Here is a 22,525-nt window from a genome sequence, read left to right on the forward strand (position 1 = left end):
AATGTGCTACGACTCAGTGAGGAAGGCTGAAATGCTATGTAAAATAAAGGAAAACAAACCAGCCGTGAAACTGTATGGCGTGGATGAAATTGCTCAGAGCACTCCGTTTACCGCGCTACAAATGCGATATAAATCGGACAGAACTGACATGGGCGAAAATAAAATACAATTTCAGGGAGAACAATATCACTAATGACATGCCGAAGGAAGGAGTGCAGAAAATACTGCTTTCCTTTGAGTTCCTGCACAACACTGGCAACGCTACTGCAGGAAACTGCGGCAGCTGGACCAAGAGTATTGGACACGAGATGAAATATCCACAGCTCGTGGTCTCGCGGTCGCGTTCTCGCTTCCCGAGCACGGGGGTCCCGGGTTCGATTCCCGGCGGGGTCAGGGATTTTCACCTGCCTCGAGATGACTGGGTGTTTGTGTTGTCCGCATTATTTCATCATCATCCATGAAAGTGGCGAGTCTGGACTGAGCAAAGGTTGGAAATTTGTACGGGCGCTGATTGCCACACTGTTGAGCGCCCTACAAACCAAACATCATCATCATCATCATCATCAACGAGATGAAATAATGGATATGGCCATTGATGAAGTTACCATCGCTACCACGTCCTCAAACGATGATGACGATGATCTTGAATCAAACAAAAATGACAGTGGCCTTTAGTGTACATCCTTTTGAGAATTATTTCACGCACAGTTAATCATACTTTGTAAACATAACTGCTGTGCTGTGTTTAATAAATGCAATGTGCAAACAGATTCAAAAATCTGGTTTTGTCTTTCGATTCATAGTATCTAGTTGTACATTCACCTACTTTCATTTTTCATTATTTTCGATAAATAAATAATACCTAAGCCGTAGGTAAAATTGTCGAGGATGAATATTTCAACAAATTAGGTGGATTCCGATCCGACGGAGGTGACACTTAAACCGGCAATATTACCCCGAGTGTCGCCTCCGATTTCACGTTTAGCACAAAATGCAGGAAGCAGCCGACGCTGCCTTCCCCTCTCCTCTCCTCTCCCCTCGGCAACCGAAATGCGTGGGCACGGCCGTTCCCGACAGCCACATGCATAAAGCAAGTTATAACCCTTCTAGTGCATTTTGGGATATGACCTGTACCCATATTGAATTCATAACTGATAATTATCCATCCAATGTACACTGCTGGCCACCGTAAATGCAACACCCTGAAGGAAGCATCCGAATCAAGCGAAATTTACACCATGGGTTGCAGCGATGAGATATGCAACTGATTAGAATTTCAGCGCAGACGCACATCACGCGCGCCTGTGGCGCCACCTCACAGCGCCATTTAAGGCTTGGCGATTTCGACGAGTGTACGTTCGGCACGTGTGTTTACCTTGTGGTTGTTTCACAAGACGATCAGTTATGCCTCGTAGACAACAGCGAACATCGTTTGATCAAGTATCCGAGTTCGACAGAGGAAGGATAGTGACTTACCGAGATTGTGGATTATCATACAGAGAAATCGCTAGTCGTGTTGGACGAAACCAAACAACTGTAATGCGGATATGTGACCGTTGGATGCAGGAGGGTACGACGGACCGACGTGGTCGATCGCATTAACCTCGGTGCACCACTGCACGTGCTGATAGGCAAATTGCGCGCATGGCAGTGACGGATCGCTCAGTGACATCCCGAACCATAGCACAGCACATTGCGTCTGTAACGCATCATCCAGTGTCTGCGCGTACCATTCGACGCCGTTTACAGCAGAGTGGTCTGTCCGCAAGACGTCCATTGCTTCGTCTACCATTGACGCAGAACCACAGACGTCTCCGTCGCCAATGGTGTGATGACAGACTGATGTGGACGGCAGAATGGAATGACGTTGTCTTTACTGACGAGGCACGCTTCTGTCTGCAGCACCACGATGGTCGGATTCGAGTGTGGAGACACCGTGGAGAGAGGATGCTGGACAGCTGCATTATGCACCGCCACACTGGTCTTGCACCGGGTATTATGGTATGGGGCGGTATTGGATATTACTCTCGCACGCCTCTAGTACGCATTTCCGGTACTTTAAATAGCCGGCGCTACATATCCGAGGTGCTGGAGCCAGTTGTCTTTCCTTACCTTCAGGGCTCGACCACAGCCATATTTCAACAGGATAATGCGCGACCACACGTGGCACGCATTGTCCAAAGGTTCTTCGTCAATAACCAGATTGAATTGCTTCCCTGGCCGGCTCGCTCTCCGGATCTTTCGCCGATAGAAAACATGTGGTCCATGGTTGCTCAACGAGTGACCCAGATTACATCCCCAGCTGCCACACCAGATGATCGTTGGCAACGTGTGGAAGCTGCTTGGGCTGCTGTACCCCAGGAACACATCCAACGTCTCTTTGACTCAATGCCGAGACGTGTGGCAGCGGTGATCTCCAACAATGGCGGCTACTCTGGCTACTGATTCTGGCAGGAACCACATGTCACAGACGTCTGTAAACATAATCATTTGATACTTGGTCAACATGTTATCTACAAAATAAATTTTGTTGTGCTACCTCTTGTCTTTCTTGGTGTTGTATTTACGGTGGCCAGCAGTGTGTAATGCTTCTGATTTAGAAACTCGAAAACGGCCTACGGCCAAAGTTGTACGCTCGTACATCTACACTCATGCTCATAAATTAAGGATAATTGCAGAATTTGGTGCCACACAACGTGGCACTACACAAAACTGGGGCTAATAGCATAGGCACATAGGGAACACACACGACACAGATCTGTAAGTCCACGGTATTGGTGATAAGTTGAGAAAACCGTCCCGAAACACATGTGCTACGAAACGCCACTGTTTCCTGCACGTGTACCCCGACATCAGTGTGGGATATTATTACCATGCACACGTACACAGGCCGCACAACGGGTTGGCATACTCTGGATCAGGTGGTCGAGCAGCTGCTGGGGTATAGCCTCCCATTCTTGCACCAGTGCCTGTCGGAGCTCCTGACTGTCCTTGGGATTTGAAGACGTGCAGCGATACGTCGACCGAGAGCATCCCAGATGTGCTCGATGGGGTTTAGGTCTGTAGAACAGGCAGGCCACTCCATTCGCCTGATATCTTCTGTTTCCAGGTACTCTTCCACGATGGCTGGTCGGTGGGGCCGTGCGTTATCATCCATCAGGAAGGAGGTGGGACCCACTGCACCCCAGAAAAGGCGGACATACTGACATGACGTCCGCATGTACCTGTTATAGTTCCTCTGTCAAAGACATGCAGGGGTGTACGTGCACCAATCATAATCCCACGCCACACCATCAAACCACGACATCCATACAGGTCCCTTTCAAGGACATTAAGGGGTTAGTATATGGTTCCTGGTTCACGCCAGATGAAACCCCGGCGAGAATCGCTGTTCAGATTAAACCTGGACTCGTCCGTGAACATAACCTGGGACCACTGTTCCAATGACCATGTACTGTGTTCTTAACACCAGGCCTTACGGGCTCTCCTGTGACCAGGGGTCAGTGGAATGCACCTTGTAGGTGTCCGGGCGAATAAACCGTGTCTGTTCAGTCGTCTGTAGACTGTGTGTCTGGAGACAACCGTTCCAGTGGCTACGGTAAGGTCCCGAGCAAAGTTACCTGCAGTACTCTGTGGCCGTCTGCTGGTGAGATATCGGTCTTCTTGTGATGTTGGACACTGTGGACATCCCGTACTGTAGCGCCTCGACACGTTTCTGTCTGCTGGAATAGTTGCCATAATCTTGAGATCACACTTTGTGGCATACGGAGGACCCGTGCTGCGACCTGCTGTGTTTGACCAGCCTCCAGTTGCCCTAGTATTCTACCCCTCATAACGTCATGTGTTCTTTGAGCCATTTTCAACACACTGTCACCATTAGCACGTCTGAAAACGTCTGCACACTTACTCGCTGCACCGTACTCTGACATGCACCAACACACCTCTGCGTATGTGGACTGCTGCCAGCGCTACCGTGCGACGACCGCAGGTCAAATGCATCGTCATGGTCATACCCCTAGGTGATTTAAACCCGCAAACCGCCCACCAGGGCGTTGTTTCACCATGTATGAGCATTATCCTTAATTTATGAGCATGAGTGTAGTAAAGAGAATGGCAGCTCAAGGCATCATGAACTCTTAATTCGTCACAGCTGCAGACCCTGTCGCAATGAAGATATAGAATCAATGTGAATGTTTTGCGTATCGTCTGGAATTTGTTTATGCCGAAAAATTTGCAAATAGAATTATACAAAGTACTCTCACCTCCTACACGGAACTTCACACCAATACCGGGGACTCTTATAAAAATCGATACAGTATCACCTTTAGACAATTTACACATATGACGGGTACATATACACCAGACACCACACTTGCTAGGTGGTAGCCTTTAAATCGGCCGCGGTCCGTTAGTATACGTCGGACCCGCGAGTCGCCACTATCAGTGATTGCAGACCGAGCGCCGCCACACGGCAGGTCTAGAGACACTTCCTAGGACTCGCCCCAGTTGTACAGCCGACTTTGCTAGAGATGGTTCACTGACAAAATACGCTCTCATTTGCCGAGACGATAGTTAGCATAGCTTTCAGCTACATTTGCTACGACCTAGCAAGGCGTCATTACCAGTTACTATTGATACTGTGAATAATGTACCGTCAAGAGCGACGTTCCCCAGCAATGGATTAAAGTTAAGTATTCCACCAGCTACGCCCGTTTTTTCTAAATTCTAATTTCCTCGTCCTGTTCCAGACCTCACGCCAGCCTGCGTGAGCTAAAACGCGTGCCTTTCGGCTTCCTCTTGTAACCCGGTGTTGGCTCTCCTGCCAACCACAACAGTGGGAAACTTTCCATACTGTTAACCAATAACCTTAAGGCCGAATACACACGAACAAAAGCAACAGTAAGCCAGGTTTCACCTAAACACAGTAAATAACGAAAATTTGTTTTACGCAATACAGTGGCAAGATTACGATATGGATATTTTAGATGATTTGGGGTATACAGAGAATGAAATTTACTACAGAGATGTCACATATCTGATGTAGTATCCCGGCATGGGTCGCAACATACTATGAAACTCACACTCAGATCATAGATGACTTGGGATCTGAGGTCATCCTCTTCTCGTACGCGAGCGGCTACGTGCAGGAGTGAGACAGCGACGGGGTCAAAGTGAGATCTTTCAGGTCTCTGTGATTGGAAATGGTGCAGAATGACTCAAATGTCAGGTTAAGGAGGTAGATGCGGCGATAATAAGGGAATGAGACTGGTGTGGATTACTGGTCTGTTTTAATGCTTCTTCACGTTTTTAAAGTGCATGTGTTGAGGAGCACAGACGCTAGTTCATAGCTCGACTCCTAAGATCCAATTAATGTAAGTCTAATGCACAGGTGAACTTTGTAATTTCACGCTATTATTGACCAATTACTTGAACAAAGAGACACACCGGCCTAACACTCTATAAAGAACAGTGTACACACAGAATTCATAGCACAAATCATGAGAAGAATACAGTTTCTACTTCTCTAGACGAGCCCGTCGGTTCACGATGGTGACAAACAGATAAAAGGCACGTATATGAAGCATACAAAAGGAACCACTTAATTGAATATAATTCCCAACTGACATAGTTTCTGGTGTCAGGTGCTGATCAACCAGGCACTGACTGGGTAAAACTGCTTTGCTGGCTATAACTGTCTTGCTTGATGTTTGGTACCCTCTACTGTATACATGGTGATTCAATTTCGCCTGCCTATGGGGTTTACTACGCAACGTGCAACACCTTCAAAAACCACACTCGAAATTCTTATGATCTCTTTCTTGCTACACACCAACCATTAGCTCTATAGAAGAAATAAACAGGATCTCTTTGTGAGAAATGTAATGTAGTTAAACTTCGTACTGGGAAGGTCACTACTGTATGTTTTCCTCGAATAATCCGAAATCTATAACCTCTAGCAAAAACGTATGCCGGTACAAAATTTAACTGCATTAAATTTCTTACAGAGAGGTCCTGTTCATTTTTTGCTGCAGGACTAATGACTCGTGTGTAGTGAGCGAGAGAATGTGAAAATCTTGCATGTGGTGTTCGAAGGTGTTGCAGATTGCATAAAACCCAACGGTAGGAGCAGCTCAGTGACACTGTATACTGCATCTGGGCCGATTAACTGAAAGATGGTACGTGACTGCTTTGTTTTTTTTTTGTTCTCAATTCGCAGTTGGCGAGTGTAAAATGAGCTGTTTCTTAATGCCTATGACGTCCTACGCGCCTGAAGAAAATGACTGACACCGATCTTCACCTAAGGCACCTGTTAATTTTGATACGTAAGGTGATTTTTTTTATTTTTCCAGTAATTTGGTCATTACAGCTGCCTGCCACTGACCCAGTTGAGCATTGAGTCTAAATCACCTTCAATGGCAGATATGCTTTGTCGACTCTGTGCTACAGTTCATTAGTCGTAGGGCTGGCAAGCAGTAGCATACTAGTCTTTCGATAACACATGAGCACGTGTTTTGCGAAGTGTCGGCAGAAGTGCCAACACCGTGTTGTTTGAGGAAGCCGAAATGCACGCTATAAACTCACGCAGGCTGGCGTGAGGTATGCTTCATTAGATACATAGCAAAGGAGAAATGGCGCCTTGCTAGGTCGTAGCAATTGACTTAGCTGAAGGCTATGCTAACTATCGTCTCGGCAAATGAGAGCGTAATTCTCAGTGAATCTTTCCTAGCAACGTCGGCTGTACAACTGGGTCGAGTGCTAGGAAGTCTCTCTCTAGACCTGCCGTGTGGCGGCGCTCGGTCTGCAATTACTGACAGTGGCGACACGCGGGTCCGACGTATACTAATGGACCGCGGCCGATTTAAAAGCTACCACCTAGCAAGTGTGGTGTCTGGCGGTGACACCACATTTTGAATGGCTGAGAGATCTGGGGAACGTGTCAGGCAAGGCAACAGTCAAACGTACTCCGTATTGAAGTAGGTCAGACCAACATGGGCAACTTGCAGTCTTGCACCCTCTTACTCAGAATTAACGTTACGGACTCCCCTAAGTCAAGGCACAGTCCCTGGCCTTAAACACAACTTGTGAGCAAATTTATAGTTGTGCTAACCAGCGTTGACCTCATAGTGCACTAGTGGTGCCCCAATACCATCACTCTAGGTACTGTGGCCGGTAAGACGGTGAAGAATACAGTCTGGGAGCATGCGTTCTCACTGGAGTCTCCACACAAGGACACATCCAACATGATGCTGCACTCAGAACTGACAAGGGTGGCTTGCCAGCGGTGGGATCGACTTTTTGAAACCATCTGTACGGTTATGTAGATTAAGACCCCAGTATCACGCACTGCAGCCATGGTGAACTCTCATTTACAAGTATCTGATGAAAAAGAAAATTTAGGAATTTTGTGTGACACTCAACAGCATCAAAAATGTTCTGTCAAATAGTTTGGTTGTGTGGTGTAGCGGACAGGGTAGCAGCTTCACGTACAGGAGTTTGTGATTTCGGGTTTCAGCAGGTGCAATAACTTTTTATTTTCATTTGTTTGTCATGTAATTTTAATCATAATATCAACTTCTTGATTTGCTGTGATTTTTCTTCCTATCATTGTTTTCCCACTTGAAATCTTCGTTCTTGTGTTCTTAATTAATTTAATATATTAATATAGATTTATTATCTTTTGTTTTATCACCCTGTTTTTTCGTTCACATTATTGAGTTCATTATATCTATTTCTTATTTTGTTTGAATTTCTTTATACTTGTAAACCCTGCTTTAATTTAAATCTTCATCTGAAGTATTTTGTCCATAGTGCAATACGTATTTAGGTTATGTTTTAAATGTTTCTATGACGATTACCATGCAAAAATTTGCATATCTAGTAACTAAAAGTGCGTTTTTCACACCACTGCACAGTCAGTATCACTAGATCATTTGGTCTTTTGCTTTTCAACTGGTATATCGGAATTTTCAAATAATTGGATATTATAATAGATAAATGTAATTAAATTCATAATCACAAAGTTTCCGATTGGAAAAAGAATGATAGAAAGGAAAAATGAAACAAATGAAAAAAGTGATTCTTGAGGTTCTCCCGGCGTATTTAATAATCAAAATATCCACGGGTGTACTGCCGGTCTACAGTGTCCAACGGGCACCCGTGGATATTTTGGAAAGAAAAAAGGTTTATATGGTGATGTGATGTCGCGTGACTAGGGCCTGCCGTCGGGTAGACAGTTCGTCCGGTGCAAGTCTTTCGATTTGACGCCACTTCGGCGACTTGCGCGTCGATGGGGATGAAATGATGATGGTTAAAGATAACACAACCCGCAGTCTCTGAGCCGAGAAAATCTCAGACTCAGCCGGGAATCGAACACGGGCCCTTAGGATCGACAATCTGTCGCGCTGACCACACAGCTACCGGGGGCATGGTGAATGAAATGATGTGACTAAGTAGCAGAAATAAAAAATTACATTTAAACCAATTATTTCAATAAAAATAATGATCAAAGTTATTTCGATAAAGATATAAAAATAAAAAAGTACTACAGCTGGCGATACTCGAACGTCCAGCCTCTTGCATGTGAAGCTGTTAGCCTACCTGTGGTGTCACCGCTAGACACCACACTTGCTAGGTGGTAGCTTAAATCGGCCGCGGTCCATTAGTACATGTCGGACCCGCGTGTCGCCACTGTCGGGATCGCAGACCGAGCGCCACCACAAGGCAGGTCTCGAGAGACTTACTAGCACTCGCCCCCAGTTGTACGACGACTTTGCTAGCGACTACACTGACGAAGCCTTTCTCTCATTTGCCGAGAGACAGTTAGAATAGCCTTCAGCTAAGTTAATGGCTACGACCTAGCAAGGCGCCATTTGTACCATTGCATGTATCTCAAGATAGTCTCACTTGTATCATCAAGAATGCTGTATACCAAAGGACGATATAAAAGTTAAGTGTTCTAGTAGCTACGTTCTTTTCTTTATCACATTCATCACGTATCCTGTTCCAGACTTAACGCCAGACGGCGTGAGTTGACGCGTGCCCTTTCGGCTACTTCACTGTGGACTGGCTGCCTTAACAGTCCACAACACTACCCATTACTCCAGACAACCATACAGGTTAACTTCTCTTTTTTTAATGCTATTGGGCAACGCGCAAAATTCAGTTCTTTTTTCGTCAGTTTCTCGCAAACGAGGGCCCACCAGGTGAATGGCTGCAGGATGTGATACCTGGGATCTTAACCTACAACACAATATATTTGGTTTCAAAAAGTCGATCTTGCAGTTGGGGACCTCTCCTTGTGAGGTCCATCTGAAAAGACTCCGTGGTGTAAATGGTTCAAATGGCTCTGAGCACTATGGGACTCAACTGCTGTGGTCATCAGTCCCCTAGAACTTAGAACTACTTAAACCTAACTAACCTAAGGACATCACACACATCCATGCCCGAGGCAGGATTCGAACCTGCGACCGTAGCAGTCGCACGGTTCCGGACTGCGCGCCTAGAACCGCGAGACCACCGCGGCCGGCTCTCCGTGGTCTCACTGCGCGTCGCTCTCCGCTGCTGCGTCTAGGAAGCCGCAACATTATTATTATTCTCGAATCAGAAACATACAAATTTACAGTAGCCATACACATCAATAAATATGTACATATATATATATATATATATATATATATATATACACACAAATTGTATTTATATTACATGTGCCCAGTACTTTGCAACCTCCAAGGCGCTTGGAGTGGCTTGCAGGAGATCAATCTTCGTGCAGGATGTAGGGCACAAAAGGCACTGGAGCATGTGGCTTGTGGTTTGTTCTTGTCCACAATCACAGGACGTATCTTCTGTTATGAAGCCCCATCTCTTCAGGTTGTCTCTGGATCGTCCAACTCCTGATCGTAATCTGTTTAAAGATTTCCACACCAGCCAGCTCTCGTTGTGTCCAGCTTCTGGCGTCTGCAGGTGAGGCGTCGACTTCTTCCATGACTCCAGCCTTGCCCTTTCTGGTGAAATGGTGAGCTTCTCGGATGTTCTCAGGAAGCTCTTTCGCGATCTCAGCCGTTGCTGGGCGTCAGGTTTCTCTGGCGGCTGATCCTTTCACACCAGAAACATCATCCTGGTCCTTTTCAGGACCACAGTTGATCATCATATCGATGAATATAGAAGCCGCAACATTAGTCGCCGTGTTGACGGTTCGTGCTGCTCCAGACATCGCCGTACTGTCCGCGTGGAAACTTGTCCCGCTGCAAACAAGCTCATTTTCTGACTCGACGACGTGGTTCTACAATCCTGCACGACAGAGCGTGCAGCATGTCTCTCCTCTCGAGCGCTAGTCAAGCAGGGCCAGCGACATCCTGCGTGGTGTTGAGTATGGCACTCCTGCATCCACTGATTTCATATTCGCATGGCAGTAGTGGGATAGCACTAGTAGCAGCTTCCCGGAACGATAAGCGGCAGTGTGGACGGGCCACAATCCTGCCGCTACTGAATTGTGTCACGAGGCGACAGCCGTTTGTCCTTCCTACATGAGACACAACACGATCTTTCATCAAATAAACAGCGTTCAGATTCGATTTTTAAATGCGAAAACTGTTGCTTAATCTTTACTTACATATAGAATGTACTGCGGTTTTCCCATAAGTTTAAGAAAACACAACATACGCAAAACATCAATAATACAGGGTGGCCCATTGATCGTGACCGGGCCAAATATCTCACGAAATGAGCGTCAAACGAAACAACTACAAACAACGAAACTTGTCTGGCTTGAAGGGGGAAACCAGAAGGCGCTATGGTTGGCCCGCTAGATGGCGCTGCCATAGGTCAAACGGATATCAACTTTTTTTTTAAATAGGAATAAAAAATGGGGGTTCCTATTTAAAAAAACGCAGTTGATATCCGTTTGAGCTATGGCAGCGCCATCTAGCGGGGCAACCATAGCGCCATCTGGTTTCCCCCTTCAAGCTAGACAAGTTACGTTCTTTGTAGTTTTTTCGTTTGATGCTTAATTCGTGAGATATTTGGCCCGGTCACGATCAATGGACCACCCTGGATATTCTCCTTCTCTATTTACAACAGTTTGCCAACGCTGCGGTAACTTTTCGATTCCGCGACTGCAGAAATCACATGGCTCTGAGGCGAAGAACTCATCGCGCCGTGTTCGGAGAGCATTTCTGACCGGGAAGGATATTTCTTGAAAGTTGTTCGACAGAGAGCAGAAAATGTGAAAATCTGAGAGCGCGAGATCAGGTCAGTAAAGTGGATGCGGAATGGCTTCCCAACCCAGCTCCCTTGTAGTGTTTTTTGTCGGTTTAGCAGGATGCGGGCGGGCGTTATCGTGAATAAAGCATCACGCAATCTTGCTGGTCGTTGTCCTTGGACTGCGTCTACAATACGTGTCAGTTGTTGACAATACATGTTAGCTGTTATTGCTACACTTCGGGAAAGCAATTCGTAGCTCACCGCACCGCTGCTGTGCCGCCACGTGCATAAAATTATCTTTCGTGGATGAGCACAGCTCTTTGTACGGTTGCTGCTTTGTTTGGGTTCCACCAATCCTTTCTTTTCCTTGTGTCAGCGTAAAGATGCCATTTTTCGTTACTAGTAGCGACACAGGATAGGAATGGTCGGTGTTGTTCACGAGCCACTTGATGACGAGCAAGCGGAGACGCTCATGAGGCCACCGGCCGTTTTGTGTGACTTTGGCTTAGAGCACGCGGTACCCATATACCCACTTTGTGGACCTTCCCGTCTGCATGAAAATGTCGCACGATGGTGGAATGATCTCAGTTCATCACATCTGCGAGTTCTCTAGTACTCTGACTTGGATCATTGTGTACTGATGCGTTTAAACGATCTTCATCAAACCCCAAAAGTCTTTCTGAACGTGGAGGGTCACTGACGTCAAAACGATCCTCCTTAAGACGAGGAAACCATTTTCTAGCCGTGCTTTGTCCAGTGCCATTGTCCCCATACACGGCACAAATATTTCTGGTTGTCTCCGCCGCTGTCACCCCTCTACTGAACTCCAACAAAAGAAGATGTCTGAAACGCGCCGATTTCTCCACTTGGCACTCCGTTTTCTAGTGACCGCAGCTCCACTCACGCCTCCAAATGATAAAATGTAAGCTCAAATAGCAATAGTGAACTACAAATAAAAATAACAGTAATAAATAAACCCATAGCAAACGGAATACCAACATTAAAAACAAAAACGATACGAACTAATGAACCAACCTAATACTACACGTTTTCTTATTCTCTTCTAAGTATATCAGTGGTTTTCTGTTCAACATTTTATGTCCACTGAAACCTCTCCTCATTTTCTGGCAACGTCCTGAGATCCGCTGTTCTGTAATTATCTCATGTTCTCAATACATACGATTACTCAGCTGTCCCTGCCCATGGGTTTTACGCAACCCTCAGTGCCTTTAAATACCACTCGCAAAATTGTTATATTCTTTTAATCACTACGTGCAAACTAGTAGTCCTACAGAAAACAAGTAATACGACGTATCTGCAGCACATTTGATGTAGTTAAATTTTGTTGTGGGCTACGTTTTCCCTAGAGAAACTAGTCTTCCAATTATTCAAGAAAAACGTACAATGGTGACTTCCAACGAGTTTTTCTTGAATTAAGGGAAGGTTATCTTTTGGTTCAAAAATATTTTTTTTAAAATTGCATTTTTGGATCCATGAAAGTGTTTAGAATCCACTCCCGAAAAGGTTTTTCCGAATACGAAACGGAAATGTTTGTTATTCGCGGTTGAACAAAAAATACACCTACCTGAATTCGGACTTTTGCACGCACCAGTTTTTTTTATTTCAGAGGACGAGTTATTGTACCGGTGCTTGGGAGGAAACACACAAAATTCAAATGAAATTTTGAACGCGTGTGTTTGGAAGCTAGCCCCCAAGTATTTGCATTCTGGTGCGAAGACTGTGGAGATTGCGACTTTCCTGGCAGTGAGCAGCTTCAACGAAGGCTATTTAGCAATTCTGAAGACCATGACAACGATGGGCGTCACCCTGGGACAATATTCGACGCAGCTCGCCAAGCATTCGGACGACCACCGGATTCAAGCGGCCGAAAACCGCTTGTCACCGGCCGTACGAGAGGCTCTGGAGCAGCGCAGGATGGCCCAGATCGAGCAGAACACCCTCTATGAGGAAGAGCAAGGACTAGTTTATGGACCCGTTGCAAACGCATTTCGAAATGACTTTTTTTTATCGCGCGGTATGGTAACTTCAAATCTACTGAACCGATTGGCATGATTGTTTCCGACGAAGATAACTGAATTATCTAGGAGTTGTACCACTTTTATTCCGATCCATCAGGTATAAATATTTTTACTTGGCCGACGAAGTCGAAAAATCGATGAAAAAAACCCTATTTTTTCAAATGGCCTCCATTTTGTTTCCTATGGTCTAAATAACTTAAGCGAGGTACAATTCGTAAAGAATCTTATATAACTTCGCTAATGTCAACTCAATTTTGATTTCAGACGAGCCAGTTGACCTGTGACATATCGCGCGTTGAGGTCTACATCGAAATTTTGTTTCGTTCCGACGGCACTTCCGCCTTCACTCTTCGACATTTCCCGTCGAAAAAATTCCAGTTTGTAGAGGAAATATCAATAAACATGTTAACCAAATTTGATATTGATATCTATAACACATCCCGAGAAAAAAATTCTCATAGAGTATGCCTTTTTCGGGACAAAGATAGTAAACCTCCCCGTAAGTCGATAACGGTGTCCTCCGGCGTAGACGTCTCCTAATACAAAATTTAACTTCATTAAATTTCCTACAAAAAGGATCGGTTCATTTTTTCTCTAGAACTAATATTTTGTGCGTAACGTGCGAGAGATTATGAAAACCTCGCGCGTGATTTTTGTAGGCGTTCCGAGGTCCATAAAACATATTGGCAGGGCCACCTAAATCACTCTGTATCCTACAGAGTTATGCAAAACTGTGTCTACAAATTCACAATTTAATCGTTAACTCTCCATTTCTTGTTAACAGAAATTTGTTTGAATTCATATGGTAATATTTTGTGTTTTGCAATTGCTTGTTTTTCTTTATAATTATTTAACATGTTCTGTATCATGCCGTGAAACATCATCGGATGTAGTCGGGGTTGCCTTTCCGTATCACATATAACAAACGTCTTCCTCAAAAGCAGCTGTTTATTGAATGCATAGGATAATATAAGGCCACCATTTGAAAAAAAAAATTAAAAAAACTGAGTGAAGTTCTCATCAATGGAATTTGAAAGATGTAATGCATTGAACTATTACCCTGAATCCCTCAGGAGGACATCCAGCAACTATATCAATCAGTGCCAAGCAGGATAAAGGCTTGCATAAGGGAAACAGGTGGACCAAAGTTCTTTTGAATAAATAATCCAATTTTTTTGAAATTGTACTAATTTGTTTGTACAAGCACATCACATATACAAATTTCCGTTCCGTTCAGATAATTCTTTCGTTGTCCATAATTTTTTTTGTCTTGGAATTTTTAAAGTCAGTGAGGAAAGCGGCAACCGAACGACTAGTCAAGTTGGTATGTAGAATCTATGAGACGGAGGCATAGCATCCGAGTATCGGAAAAATCTCATCGACGCAATTCCGAAAATGTTTGGGCAGATAAAATCGAGGACTATCGCATAATAGGCTTAAAGGCTCATGCATTCAAGCTATTGACAAGAGTCATGTACAGTAGAGTGGAAAATAAAATCGAGGAACTGTTAAATGGCGATTGGCTTTAGGAAAGGTAGAGGCCCCAGAAAGGCAGTTCTGACGTTGCGGTTGATAATAGAAGTTGGACAAATTCATACGATCCCTCGACTTAGAGAAAATGTTTGACAATGTGAAATGGTGTAAGTTGGCCCACCCTTAGCCTTGATAACAGCTTCCACTCTCGCAGGCATACGTTCAGCCAGGTGCTGGAAGGTTTCTTGGGGAATGGCAGTCCGTTCTTCATGGAGTGCTGCACTGAGGGGTATCGATGTAGGTCGGTGAGGCCTGGCACGAAGTCGGCGTTCGAAAACATACTAAAGGTGTTCTATAGGATTCAGATCAGGACTGTGTGCAGCCCAGCAATTACAGGGATGTTATTGTCGTGTAACCACTCCGCCACAGGCCGTGCATTATGAACAGGTGCTCGATCGTGTTGAAAGATGCAATCGCTGTCCCCGAATTGCTCTTCAACAGTGGGAAGCAAGAAGATGTTTAAAACAGCAATGTAGGCCTGTGCTGTGATAGTGCCACGCACAACAGCAAGGGGGTACAAGACCTCTCCATGAAAAACACGACTACACCATAACACCACGGCCTCCGAATTTTACTGTTGTCGCTACACACGCTGGCAGATGATGTTCACCGGGCATTCGCCATACCCACACCCAGCCATCGGTTCGCCACATCGTGTACCGTGATTCGTCACTCCACATAACGTTTTTCCACTGTTGTTCCAATGTTTACGCTCCTTACACCAAGCGAGGCGTCGTTTGGCATTTACTGGCCTGATGTGTGGCTTATGAGCAGCCGCTTGACCATGAAATCCAAGTTTTCTCACCTCCCGCGTAAGTGTCATTGTACTTGCAGTGGATCCTGATGCAGTTTGGAATTCCTGTGTGATGGTCTGGATAGATGTCTGCCTATTACAGATTACGACCATCCTCAGTTTAACAGACGAGGTCTTCCTGTACGCTTTTGTGCTGTACGTGTCCCTTCACGTTTCCACTTCACTATAATATCGGAAATAGTGGACCTAGGGATGTTTAGGAGTGTGGAAATCCCGCGTACAGACGTGTGACATAAGTGACAACCAGTCACCTGACCACGTTCGAAGTCCGTGAGTTCCACGGAGCGCCCCATTCTGCTCTCTCACGATGTCTAATGACTACTGAGGTCGCTGATATGGAGTACCTGGAAGTAGGTGGCGGCACAATGCACCTAATATGAAAAACGTATGTTTTTGGGGATGTCTGGATACTTCTGATCAAATAGTGTATATTTGTAAAGGTTTTTTTCTGGCCTTAATTGTGGTCCAAGCTATTTCCGAATACAGTCTTTATTTTTCAAAGCAACGATTCTTTTTGAGATAGATAGATAGCTGCAAACATCCTCAGATTACTATGTCCCTCAGATTACTATGTCGAGAGTTGCTGGCGAAGAACGATTTTTGAGAGCGCTGGCAGATGCTGAGACGGACACAGGTAGGACGTCTGAATGTGCAGCTGATTTTCCGCATTTGTTTTCTGGTTTGCTCCTGTGTAGTTGGTTGTTTTGGTAAGTGTATCAGGAGAAGCTCAAATGCTTACTAACTGATGGATGCTGGGTAGGCAACAACACATTACTAGATCTAAGCTACGACTGAAAACGTATGTATTGCACCCTTGCAAATTTGAATTATTAATAAATGCTACTGACTTAACGAAAGATGATGTAATTTGACGGGCATTTCGGAGTGATATTCTAAATATAACACTGTTTACTAATAAGAGAATTTCTTAATAACTTTATCAAATTGGTAAAAATCAGGCAAAGAAGTTTAAACATTGGCTTGATATTTTGTTGCTGATGGCGATGAAGATGGACCATTCGAGTAATTGCATGACACGTCAAATGTGAAACTACTTTTTAGAAAGAAAAGTAATTTGTTAATAAAAACCGAAATTGCACCTTATCCTCTCATTACAAAATGTATTAAAATCTCCATCATTGCACTGAGAGCAAAGTTAATTATTTTTATCAGTTTCTGCGCATTCCACTTCGTTTTCAACATCTGCAATTTCTAAATTTTGTAGTAAAATAATACTTTTTTCCTAACAATCTGCTGTTATTGCAGTGTGGAGTTGGAAAGTAAGATTGTATTTTGTTAAATGCAGTCATGAAGCGGAAGTAAAATACGCAGACATTTTAGTTGCTAAAATGTCCATAGCATTCGTATAACACAACAGCAATATCCTTTTCCTACCAGAGATACTAGGGAATAACTGCTATTGCCGTTGCAGCCGGGCACGCCGAACTCCAGAGTAACGCTGAAGTTGGCAACACTGCCTGCTGCCGGCGAAGCCTCCGTAACCGTCCAACAACTCGTGGGTCCCACAGACGTCCTCGGAAAGTGAGTACTCCGCAGTATTGTTCTACTTTCCAGTTATATCTCGCAACTTTGAGGAATCAGTTTCGTCAGCACAATTTACAATGAAGTGACAAAAGTCATGGGATACCTCCCAATATCAGTCGGACCTCCTTCGACCCGGCGTAGTGCAGCCACTCGACGTGGCAGGGACTCAAGTCGTTGAAAGTACCCTGCAGAAATAATGAACCATGTTGCCTCTACAGCAGTCCATAACTGCGAAAGTGTTTCCGGTGTAGGGTGCTGTTCACGAACTGACCTCTACATTATGACCAATAAATGTTATATGGGATCCATGTCAGACGATCTGGGTGGCCAAATCATTCTCTCGCACTGTCCAATCGCGAACAACTGTGGCCCGGTGACATGACGTAGTGTCATCCTAAAAAATTCTCTCATTGTTTGGGCACATAAAGTCCGTGAATGACTGCAAATATTCTGCAAGTAGCCGAACACAACCAAGACCCAGCCCACAAGACTACGGAACCACCACACGCTTGCACAGTGCCTTGTTGACAACTTGTGTCCCTGGCTTCGTGGGGTCTGCGCCGTACTCGAACCCTACTATGAGCTCGTACCGACTGAAATCGGGACTCGTCTGACCAGACCACGGTTTTCCAGACGCCTAGAGACCAACCAACATGATCACGAGTCCAGGAAAGGCGCTGCAGGCGATGTCGTGCTGTTAGCGAAGGCACTTGTTCCGGTCGTCTGCTGCCGTAGCCCACGAACGCCAGATTTCACCTCACTGTCCTAACGGATAAGTTCGTCGTTCTTGTCTGTTAGCACTGAGAACTCTACACAACCGCTGCTCCTCTCGGTCGTTAAGTGAAGGCCATCGGCCATTGCGTTGTCCGTGGTGAGAGACGGTGCCTGAAATTTGGTATTCTCAGCGCACTCTTGACACTGAGGACCTCGAAATATTGAAATCCCTATCGATTTCCCAAATTGAACGTCCCAAGCGTCTACCTCCAACTACCGTTCGCGCTCAAAGTCTGTTAATTCCCGTCGTGAGGCCATAATCACATGAGAAACCTTTCCACATGAGTCACCAAAGTGCAAATGACAGCTCAGGCAATGCACTGCCCTTTTACACCTTGTGTACGCGATACTACCGCCATCGTTACATGTGCATATCGCTGTCCCATGACTTTTGTCACCTCTGTTTATCTCGGAAACAAGTCGAAGTAATTCCAATGTAGCCGGCCTGAGTGGCCGGGCGGTTCTAGGCGCTACAGTGTGGAACCGCGCGACCGCTGCGGTCGCAGGTTCGAATCCTGCCTCGGGCATGGATGTGTGTGATGTCCTTAGCTTAGTTAGGTTTAAGTTGTTCTAAGTTCTAGGGGACTGATGACCTCAGATGTTAAGTCCCATAGTGCTTGGAGCCATTTGAACCATTTTAATTCTAATGTAGAAAATAATTAGAAACTATACACATGGTTTCAGCCTGTATTTCATATTTTCCATTAGCCGCTAAAATATTTCAGCCTGTGTTTCGTTTTTTCCATTAGCCACTAAAAAATTACGGCGTTACATATGATTTGCCATCCAGCCTGTTACAGTATTTATACCTCTCGAGCAGCAAGCAAGCCTTTGATACTGTACTGCATTCCAGTCTCCCACCCACTCTTTACACGCAGACACGTGCTTTAACTGTGTGTGTTGTTCCCCTTGTTTCTATCCGACCGTCCCTGTCACGTCATCCTCAGCACACCAACCGCCTAATGTCCATTGCAGCCCCAGGTGTCCGTTGTGGTTTTATCCCCAACACACTCGATATGCCAATACGAGAGACGCCTTCCTCCCGCTCAACTCCTTCCGAAAGCCAATGACACGGAGTTTCTTTTCGTACAGGATTGCTAAGTTTCTCTTCGGTTACACCTCAAAATGAGGTACATCGCCGATTGTACTCCCGAATTACGGAATGAAACATAGCACCAACTTCTTCTAGTTCATTTTTATTCTACTGTTCAGCAGTTCTCCAACGTTTGGTAGTCTCTGGTGCTTGTCGTATTCCACCTTCCACGATTTGATAGCCGTTCTTACTTTTAATCCACGGCAAAACCGCTCACTGTCACCTCAGTCGTTTCAACTTCACCCAACGAGGATGACTTATTCTAACTGTTGGTGACTTGTGGAGAGCCAGCTGCACCGGATGAAGTGCCTGTGAGATTCTACGGATTTTATGCAAAGGAATTTGATACCTTTGTAGCAGTAGTTTACCGTACATCGATACAACAACGAAGGTAACATTCTTTATTTCATTTTTTTAAAACTTGCTTTATTTGTCACCACGAGGTAACACATTATGCCACATATTGCAAAACTTTCACTAGTGGTGCCGGTGGAGGTTCGAGTCCTCCCTCAGGCAAGGGTGTGTCTGTTTGTCCTTAGGATAATTTAGGTTAAGTAGTGTGTAATCTTAGGGACTGATAACCTTAGCAGTTTAGTCCCATAAGATTTTACACACACACACACACACACACACACACACACACATATATATATATATATATATATATATATATATATATATATATATATATACTCCTAGAAATTGAAATAAGAACACCGTGAATTCATTGTCCCAGGAAGGGGAAACTTTATTGACACATTCCTGGGGTCAGATACATCACATGATCACACTGACAGAACCACAGGCACATAGACACAGGCAACAGAGCATGCACAATGTCGGCACTAGTACAGTGTATATCCACCTTTCGCAGAAATGCAGGCTGCTATTCTCCCATGGAGACGATCGTAGAGATGCTGGATGTAGTCCTGTGGAACGGCTTGCCATGCCATTTCCACCTGGCGCCTCAGTTGGACCAGCGTTCGTGCTGGACGTGCAGACCGCGTGAGACGACGCTTCATCCAGTCCCAAACATGCTCAGTGGGGGACAGATCCGGAGATCTTGCTGGCCAGGGTAGTTGACTTACACCTTCTAGAGCACGTTGGGTGGCACGGGATACATGCGGACGTGCATTGTCCTGTTGGAACAGCAAGTTCCCTTGCCGGTCTAGGAATGGTAGAACGATGGGTTCGATGACGGTTTGGATGTACCGTGCACTATTCAGTGTTCCCTCGACGATCACCAGTGGTGTACGGCCAGTGTAGGAGATCGCTCCCCACACCATGATGCCGGGTGTTGGCCCTGTGTGCCTCGGTCGTATGCAGTCCTGATTGTGGCGCTCACCTGCACGGCGCCAAACACGCATACGACCATCATTGGCACCAAGGCAGAAGCGACTCTCATCGCTGAAGACGACACGTCTCCATTCGTCCCTCCATTCACGCCTGTCGCGACACCACTGGAGGCGGGCTGCACGATGTTGGGGCGTGAGCGGAAGACGGCCTAACGGTGTGCGGGACCGTAGCCCAGCTTCATGGAGACGGTTGCGAATGGTCCTCGCCGATACCCCAGGAGCAACAGTGTCCCTAATTTGCTGGGAAGTGGCGGTGCGTTCCCCTACGGCACTGCGTAGGATCCTACGGTCTTGGCGTGCATCCGTGCGTCGCTGCGGTCCGGTCCCAGGTCGACGGGCACGTGCACCTTCCGCCGACCACTGGCGACAACATCGATGTACTGTGGAGACCTCACGCCCCACGTGTTGAGCAATTCGGCGGTACGTCCACCCGGCCTCCCGCATGCCCACTATACGCCCTCGCTCAAAGTCCGTCAACTGCACATACGGTTGACGTCCACGCTGTCGCGGCATGCTACCAGTGTTAAAGACTGCGATGGAGCTCCGTACGCCACGGCAAACTGGCTGCCGCGGTTCCTGGTGTGTCCGCTGTGCCGTGCGTGTGATCATTGCTTGTACAGCCCTCTCGCAGTGTCCGGAGCAAGTATGGTGGGTCTGACACACCGGTGTCAATGTGTTCTTTTTTCCATTTCCAGGAGTGTATATATAAACTGCATCTTAACCAGAATATAACTAATTACAGTATTAATAGTCTATCATTCATATACACTGAAGAGCCAAAGAAGCTGGTATACCTGCCTAATATCGTGTAGGGCCCCCGCGATCACGCAAAAGTGCAGCAACACGACATGGCATGGACTCGACTAATGTCTAAAGTAATGCTGGAACGAACTGACACTGTGAATCCTGCGAGGCTGTCCGTAAATTCCTATGAGTACGAGGGGTTGCACATCTCTTCTGAACACCACGTTGCAAGGCATCCCACATATGCTCAATAGTGTTCGTGTCTGGGGAGTTTGGTGGCCAGCAGAAGTGTTTAAACTGAGAGAGTGTTCTTAGAGTCACTGTGTAGCAATTCTGGGCGTGTGGGGTGTCGCATAGTCCTGCTGGAATTGCTCAAATCCGTCGGAATGCACGATGGACATCAATGGATGCAGATGACCAGACAGGATGCGTCACCTGTCACCTGTCAGAGTCGTATCTAGACGTATCAGAGGTCCCATATCACTCCAGCTGCACACGCCGCATACCATTATAGAGCCTCCACCAGCTTGAACAGTCCCCCGCTGAAATGTAGGGCCCACGGATTCATGAGATTATCTCCATACACGTACTCGTCCATCCGCTCGATACAATTTGAAATGTGACTCGTCCGACCAGGCAACATGTTTCCAGTCAAGAGTCCAATGTCGATGTTGACGGGCCCAGGCGAGGCGTGTAGCCTTGTGTCGTGCAGCCATCAAGGGTACACGAGTGGGCTTTCGCCTCCGAAAGCCACGGTTCGGACGCTGACACTTATTGATGGCCCAGCATTGAAATCTGAAGCAATTTGTGGAAGAGTTGTACTTCTGTTACATTGAGAAATTGTCTTCAATGTTCGTTGATCCCGTTCTTGCAGGGTCTTTTCCCGGCCGCTGTGATGTCGGAGACTTGATATTTTACCGTATTCCTGATATTCACGGTACACTCGTGAAATGGCCGTACGTGAAAATTCCCACTTCATCGCTGTCTCGGAGATGCTGTGTCCCATCGCTCGTGAACCGATTGTAACACCACGTTCTGCCTGTTTACATATCTGAATACGCATGCCTATACCAGTTTCTTTGGCGTTACTGTTTATTAATAATATTGTCTCTATGAATAATCATAATCGTCTCATGGGACGTAAAGGCTTCAGGCTTCTCGTTGCACTGACCGTCGCCCAGGCGAAGATTCAATCGGGTGAAGGAGAATCCCTGTGCCGCGTGTAGAACGACCGTCAGCTTGTGTGTCAATTGTCCTTCCGAGCTGCAGCTATAAAAATGTTTCCTTCGGGCCGTATTCGAACGGGTGACCTATGAATTTCTGCTTTCAGGGCTTCTACATTCCATCTAACTTCTTCAAGTCCTTATTTCGAGCTTTGATTCCTTTCTGAGTCCTTTGTCATTTTCGTTTCTAATTACTTGGAGTG

At 45.8% G+C, this 22,525-nt stretch overlaps 1 protein-coding gene across 1 annotated transcript in view; it reads left to right on the forward strand.

The window, feature by feature from the left end:
* LOC126262207 (venom dipeptidyl peptidase 4-like) overlaps positions 1 to 22,525 on the forward strand; it is a 425,317-nt gene that overhangs the window by 279,002 nt on the left and 123,790 nt on the right. The window contains exon 8 of the mRNA XM_049958631.1: positions 17,021 to 17,130. Within this exon, the coding sequence (XP_049814588.1) occupies positions 17,021 to 17,130 (110 nt within the window). The remainder of the gene's footprint in view (positions 1 to 17,020; positions 17,131 to 22,525) is intronic.

This window comes from Schistocerca nitens, chromosome 6 (assembly GCF_023898315.1).
Source record: "Schistocerca nitens isolate TAMUIC-IGC-003100 chromosome 6, iqSchNite1.1, whole genome shotgun sequence".
NCBI classification, from domain to species: domain Eukaryota; kingdom Metazoa; phylum Arthropoda; class Insecta; order Orthoptera; family Acrididae; genus Schistocerca; species Schistocerca nitens.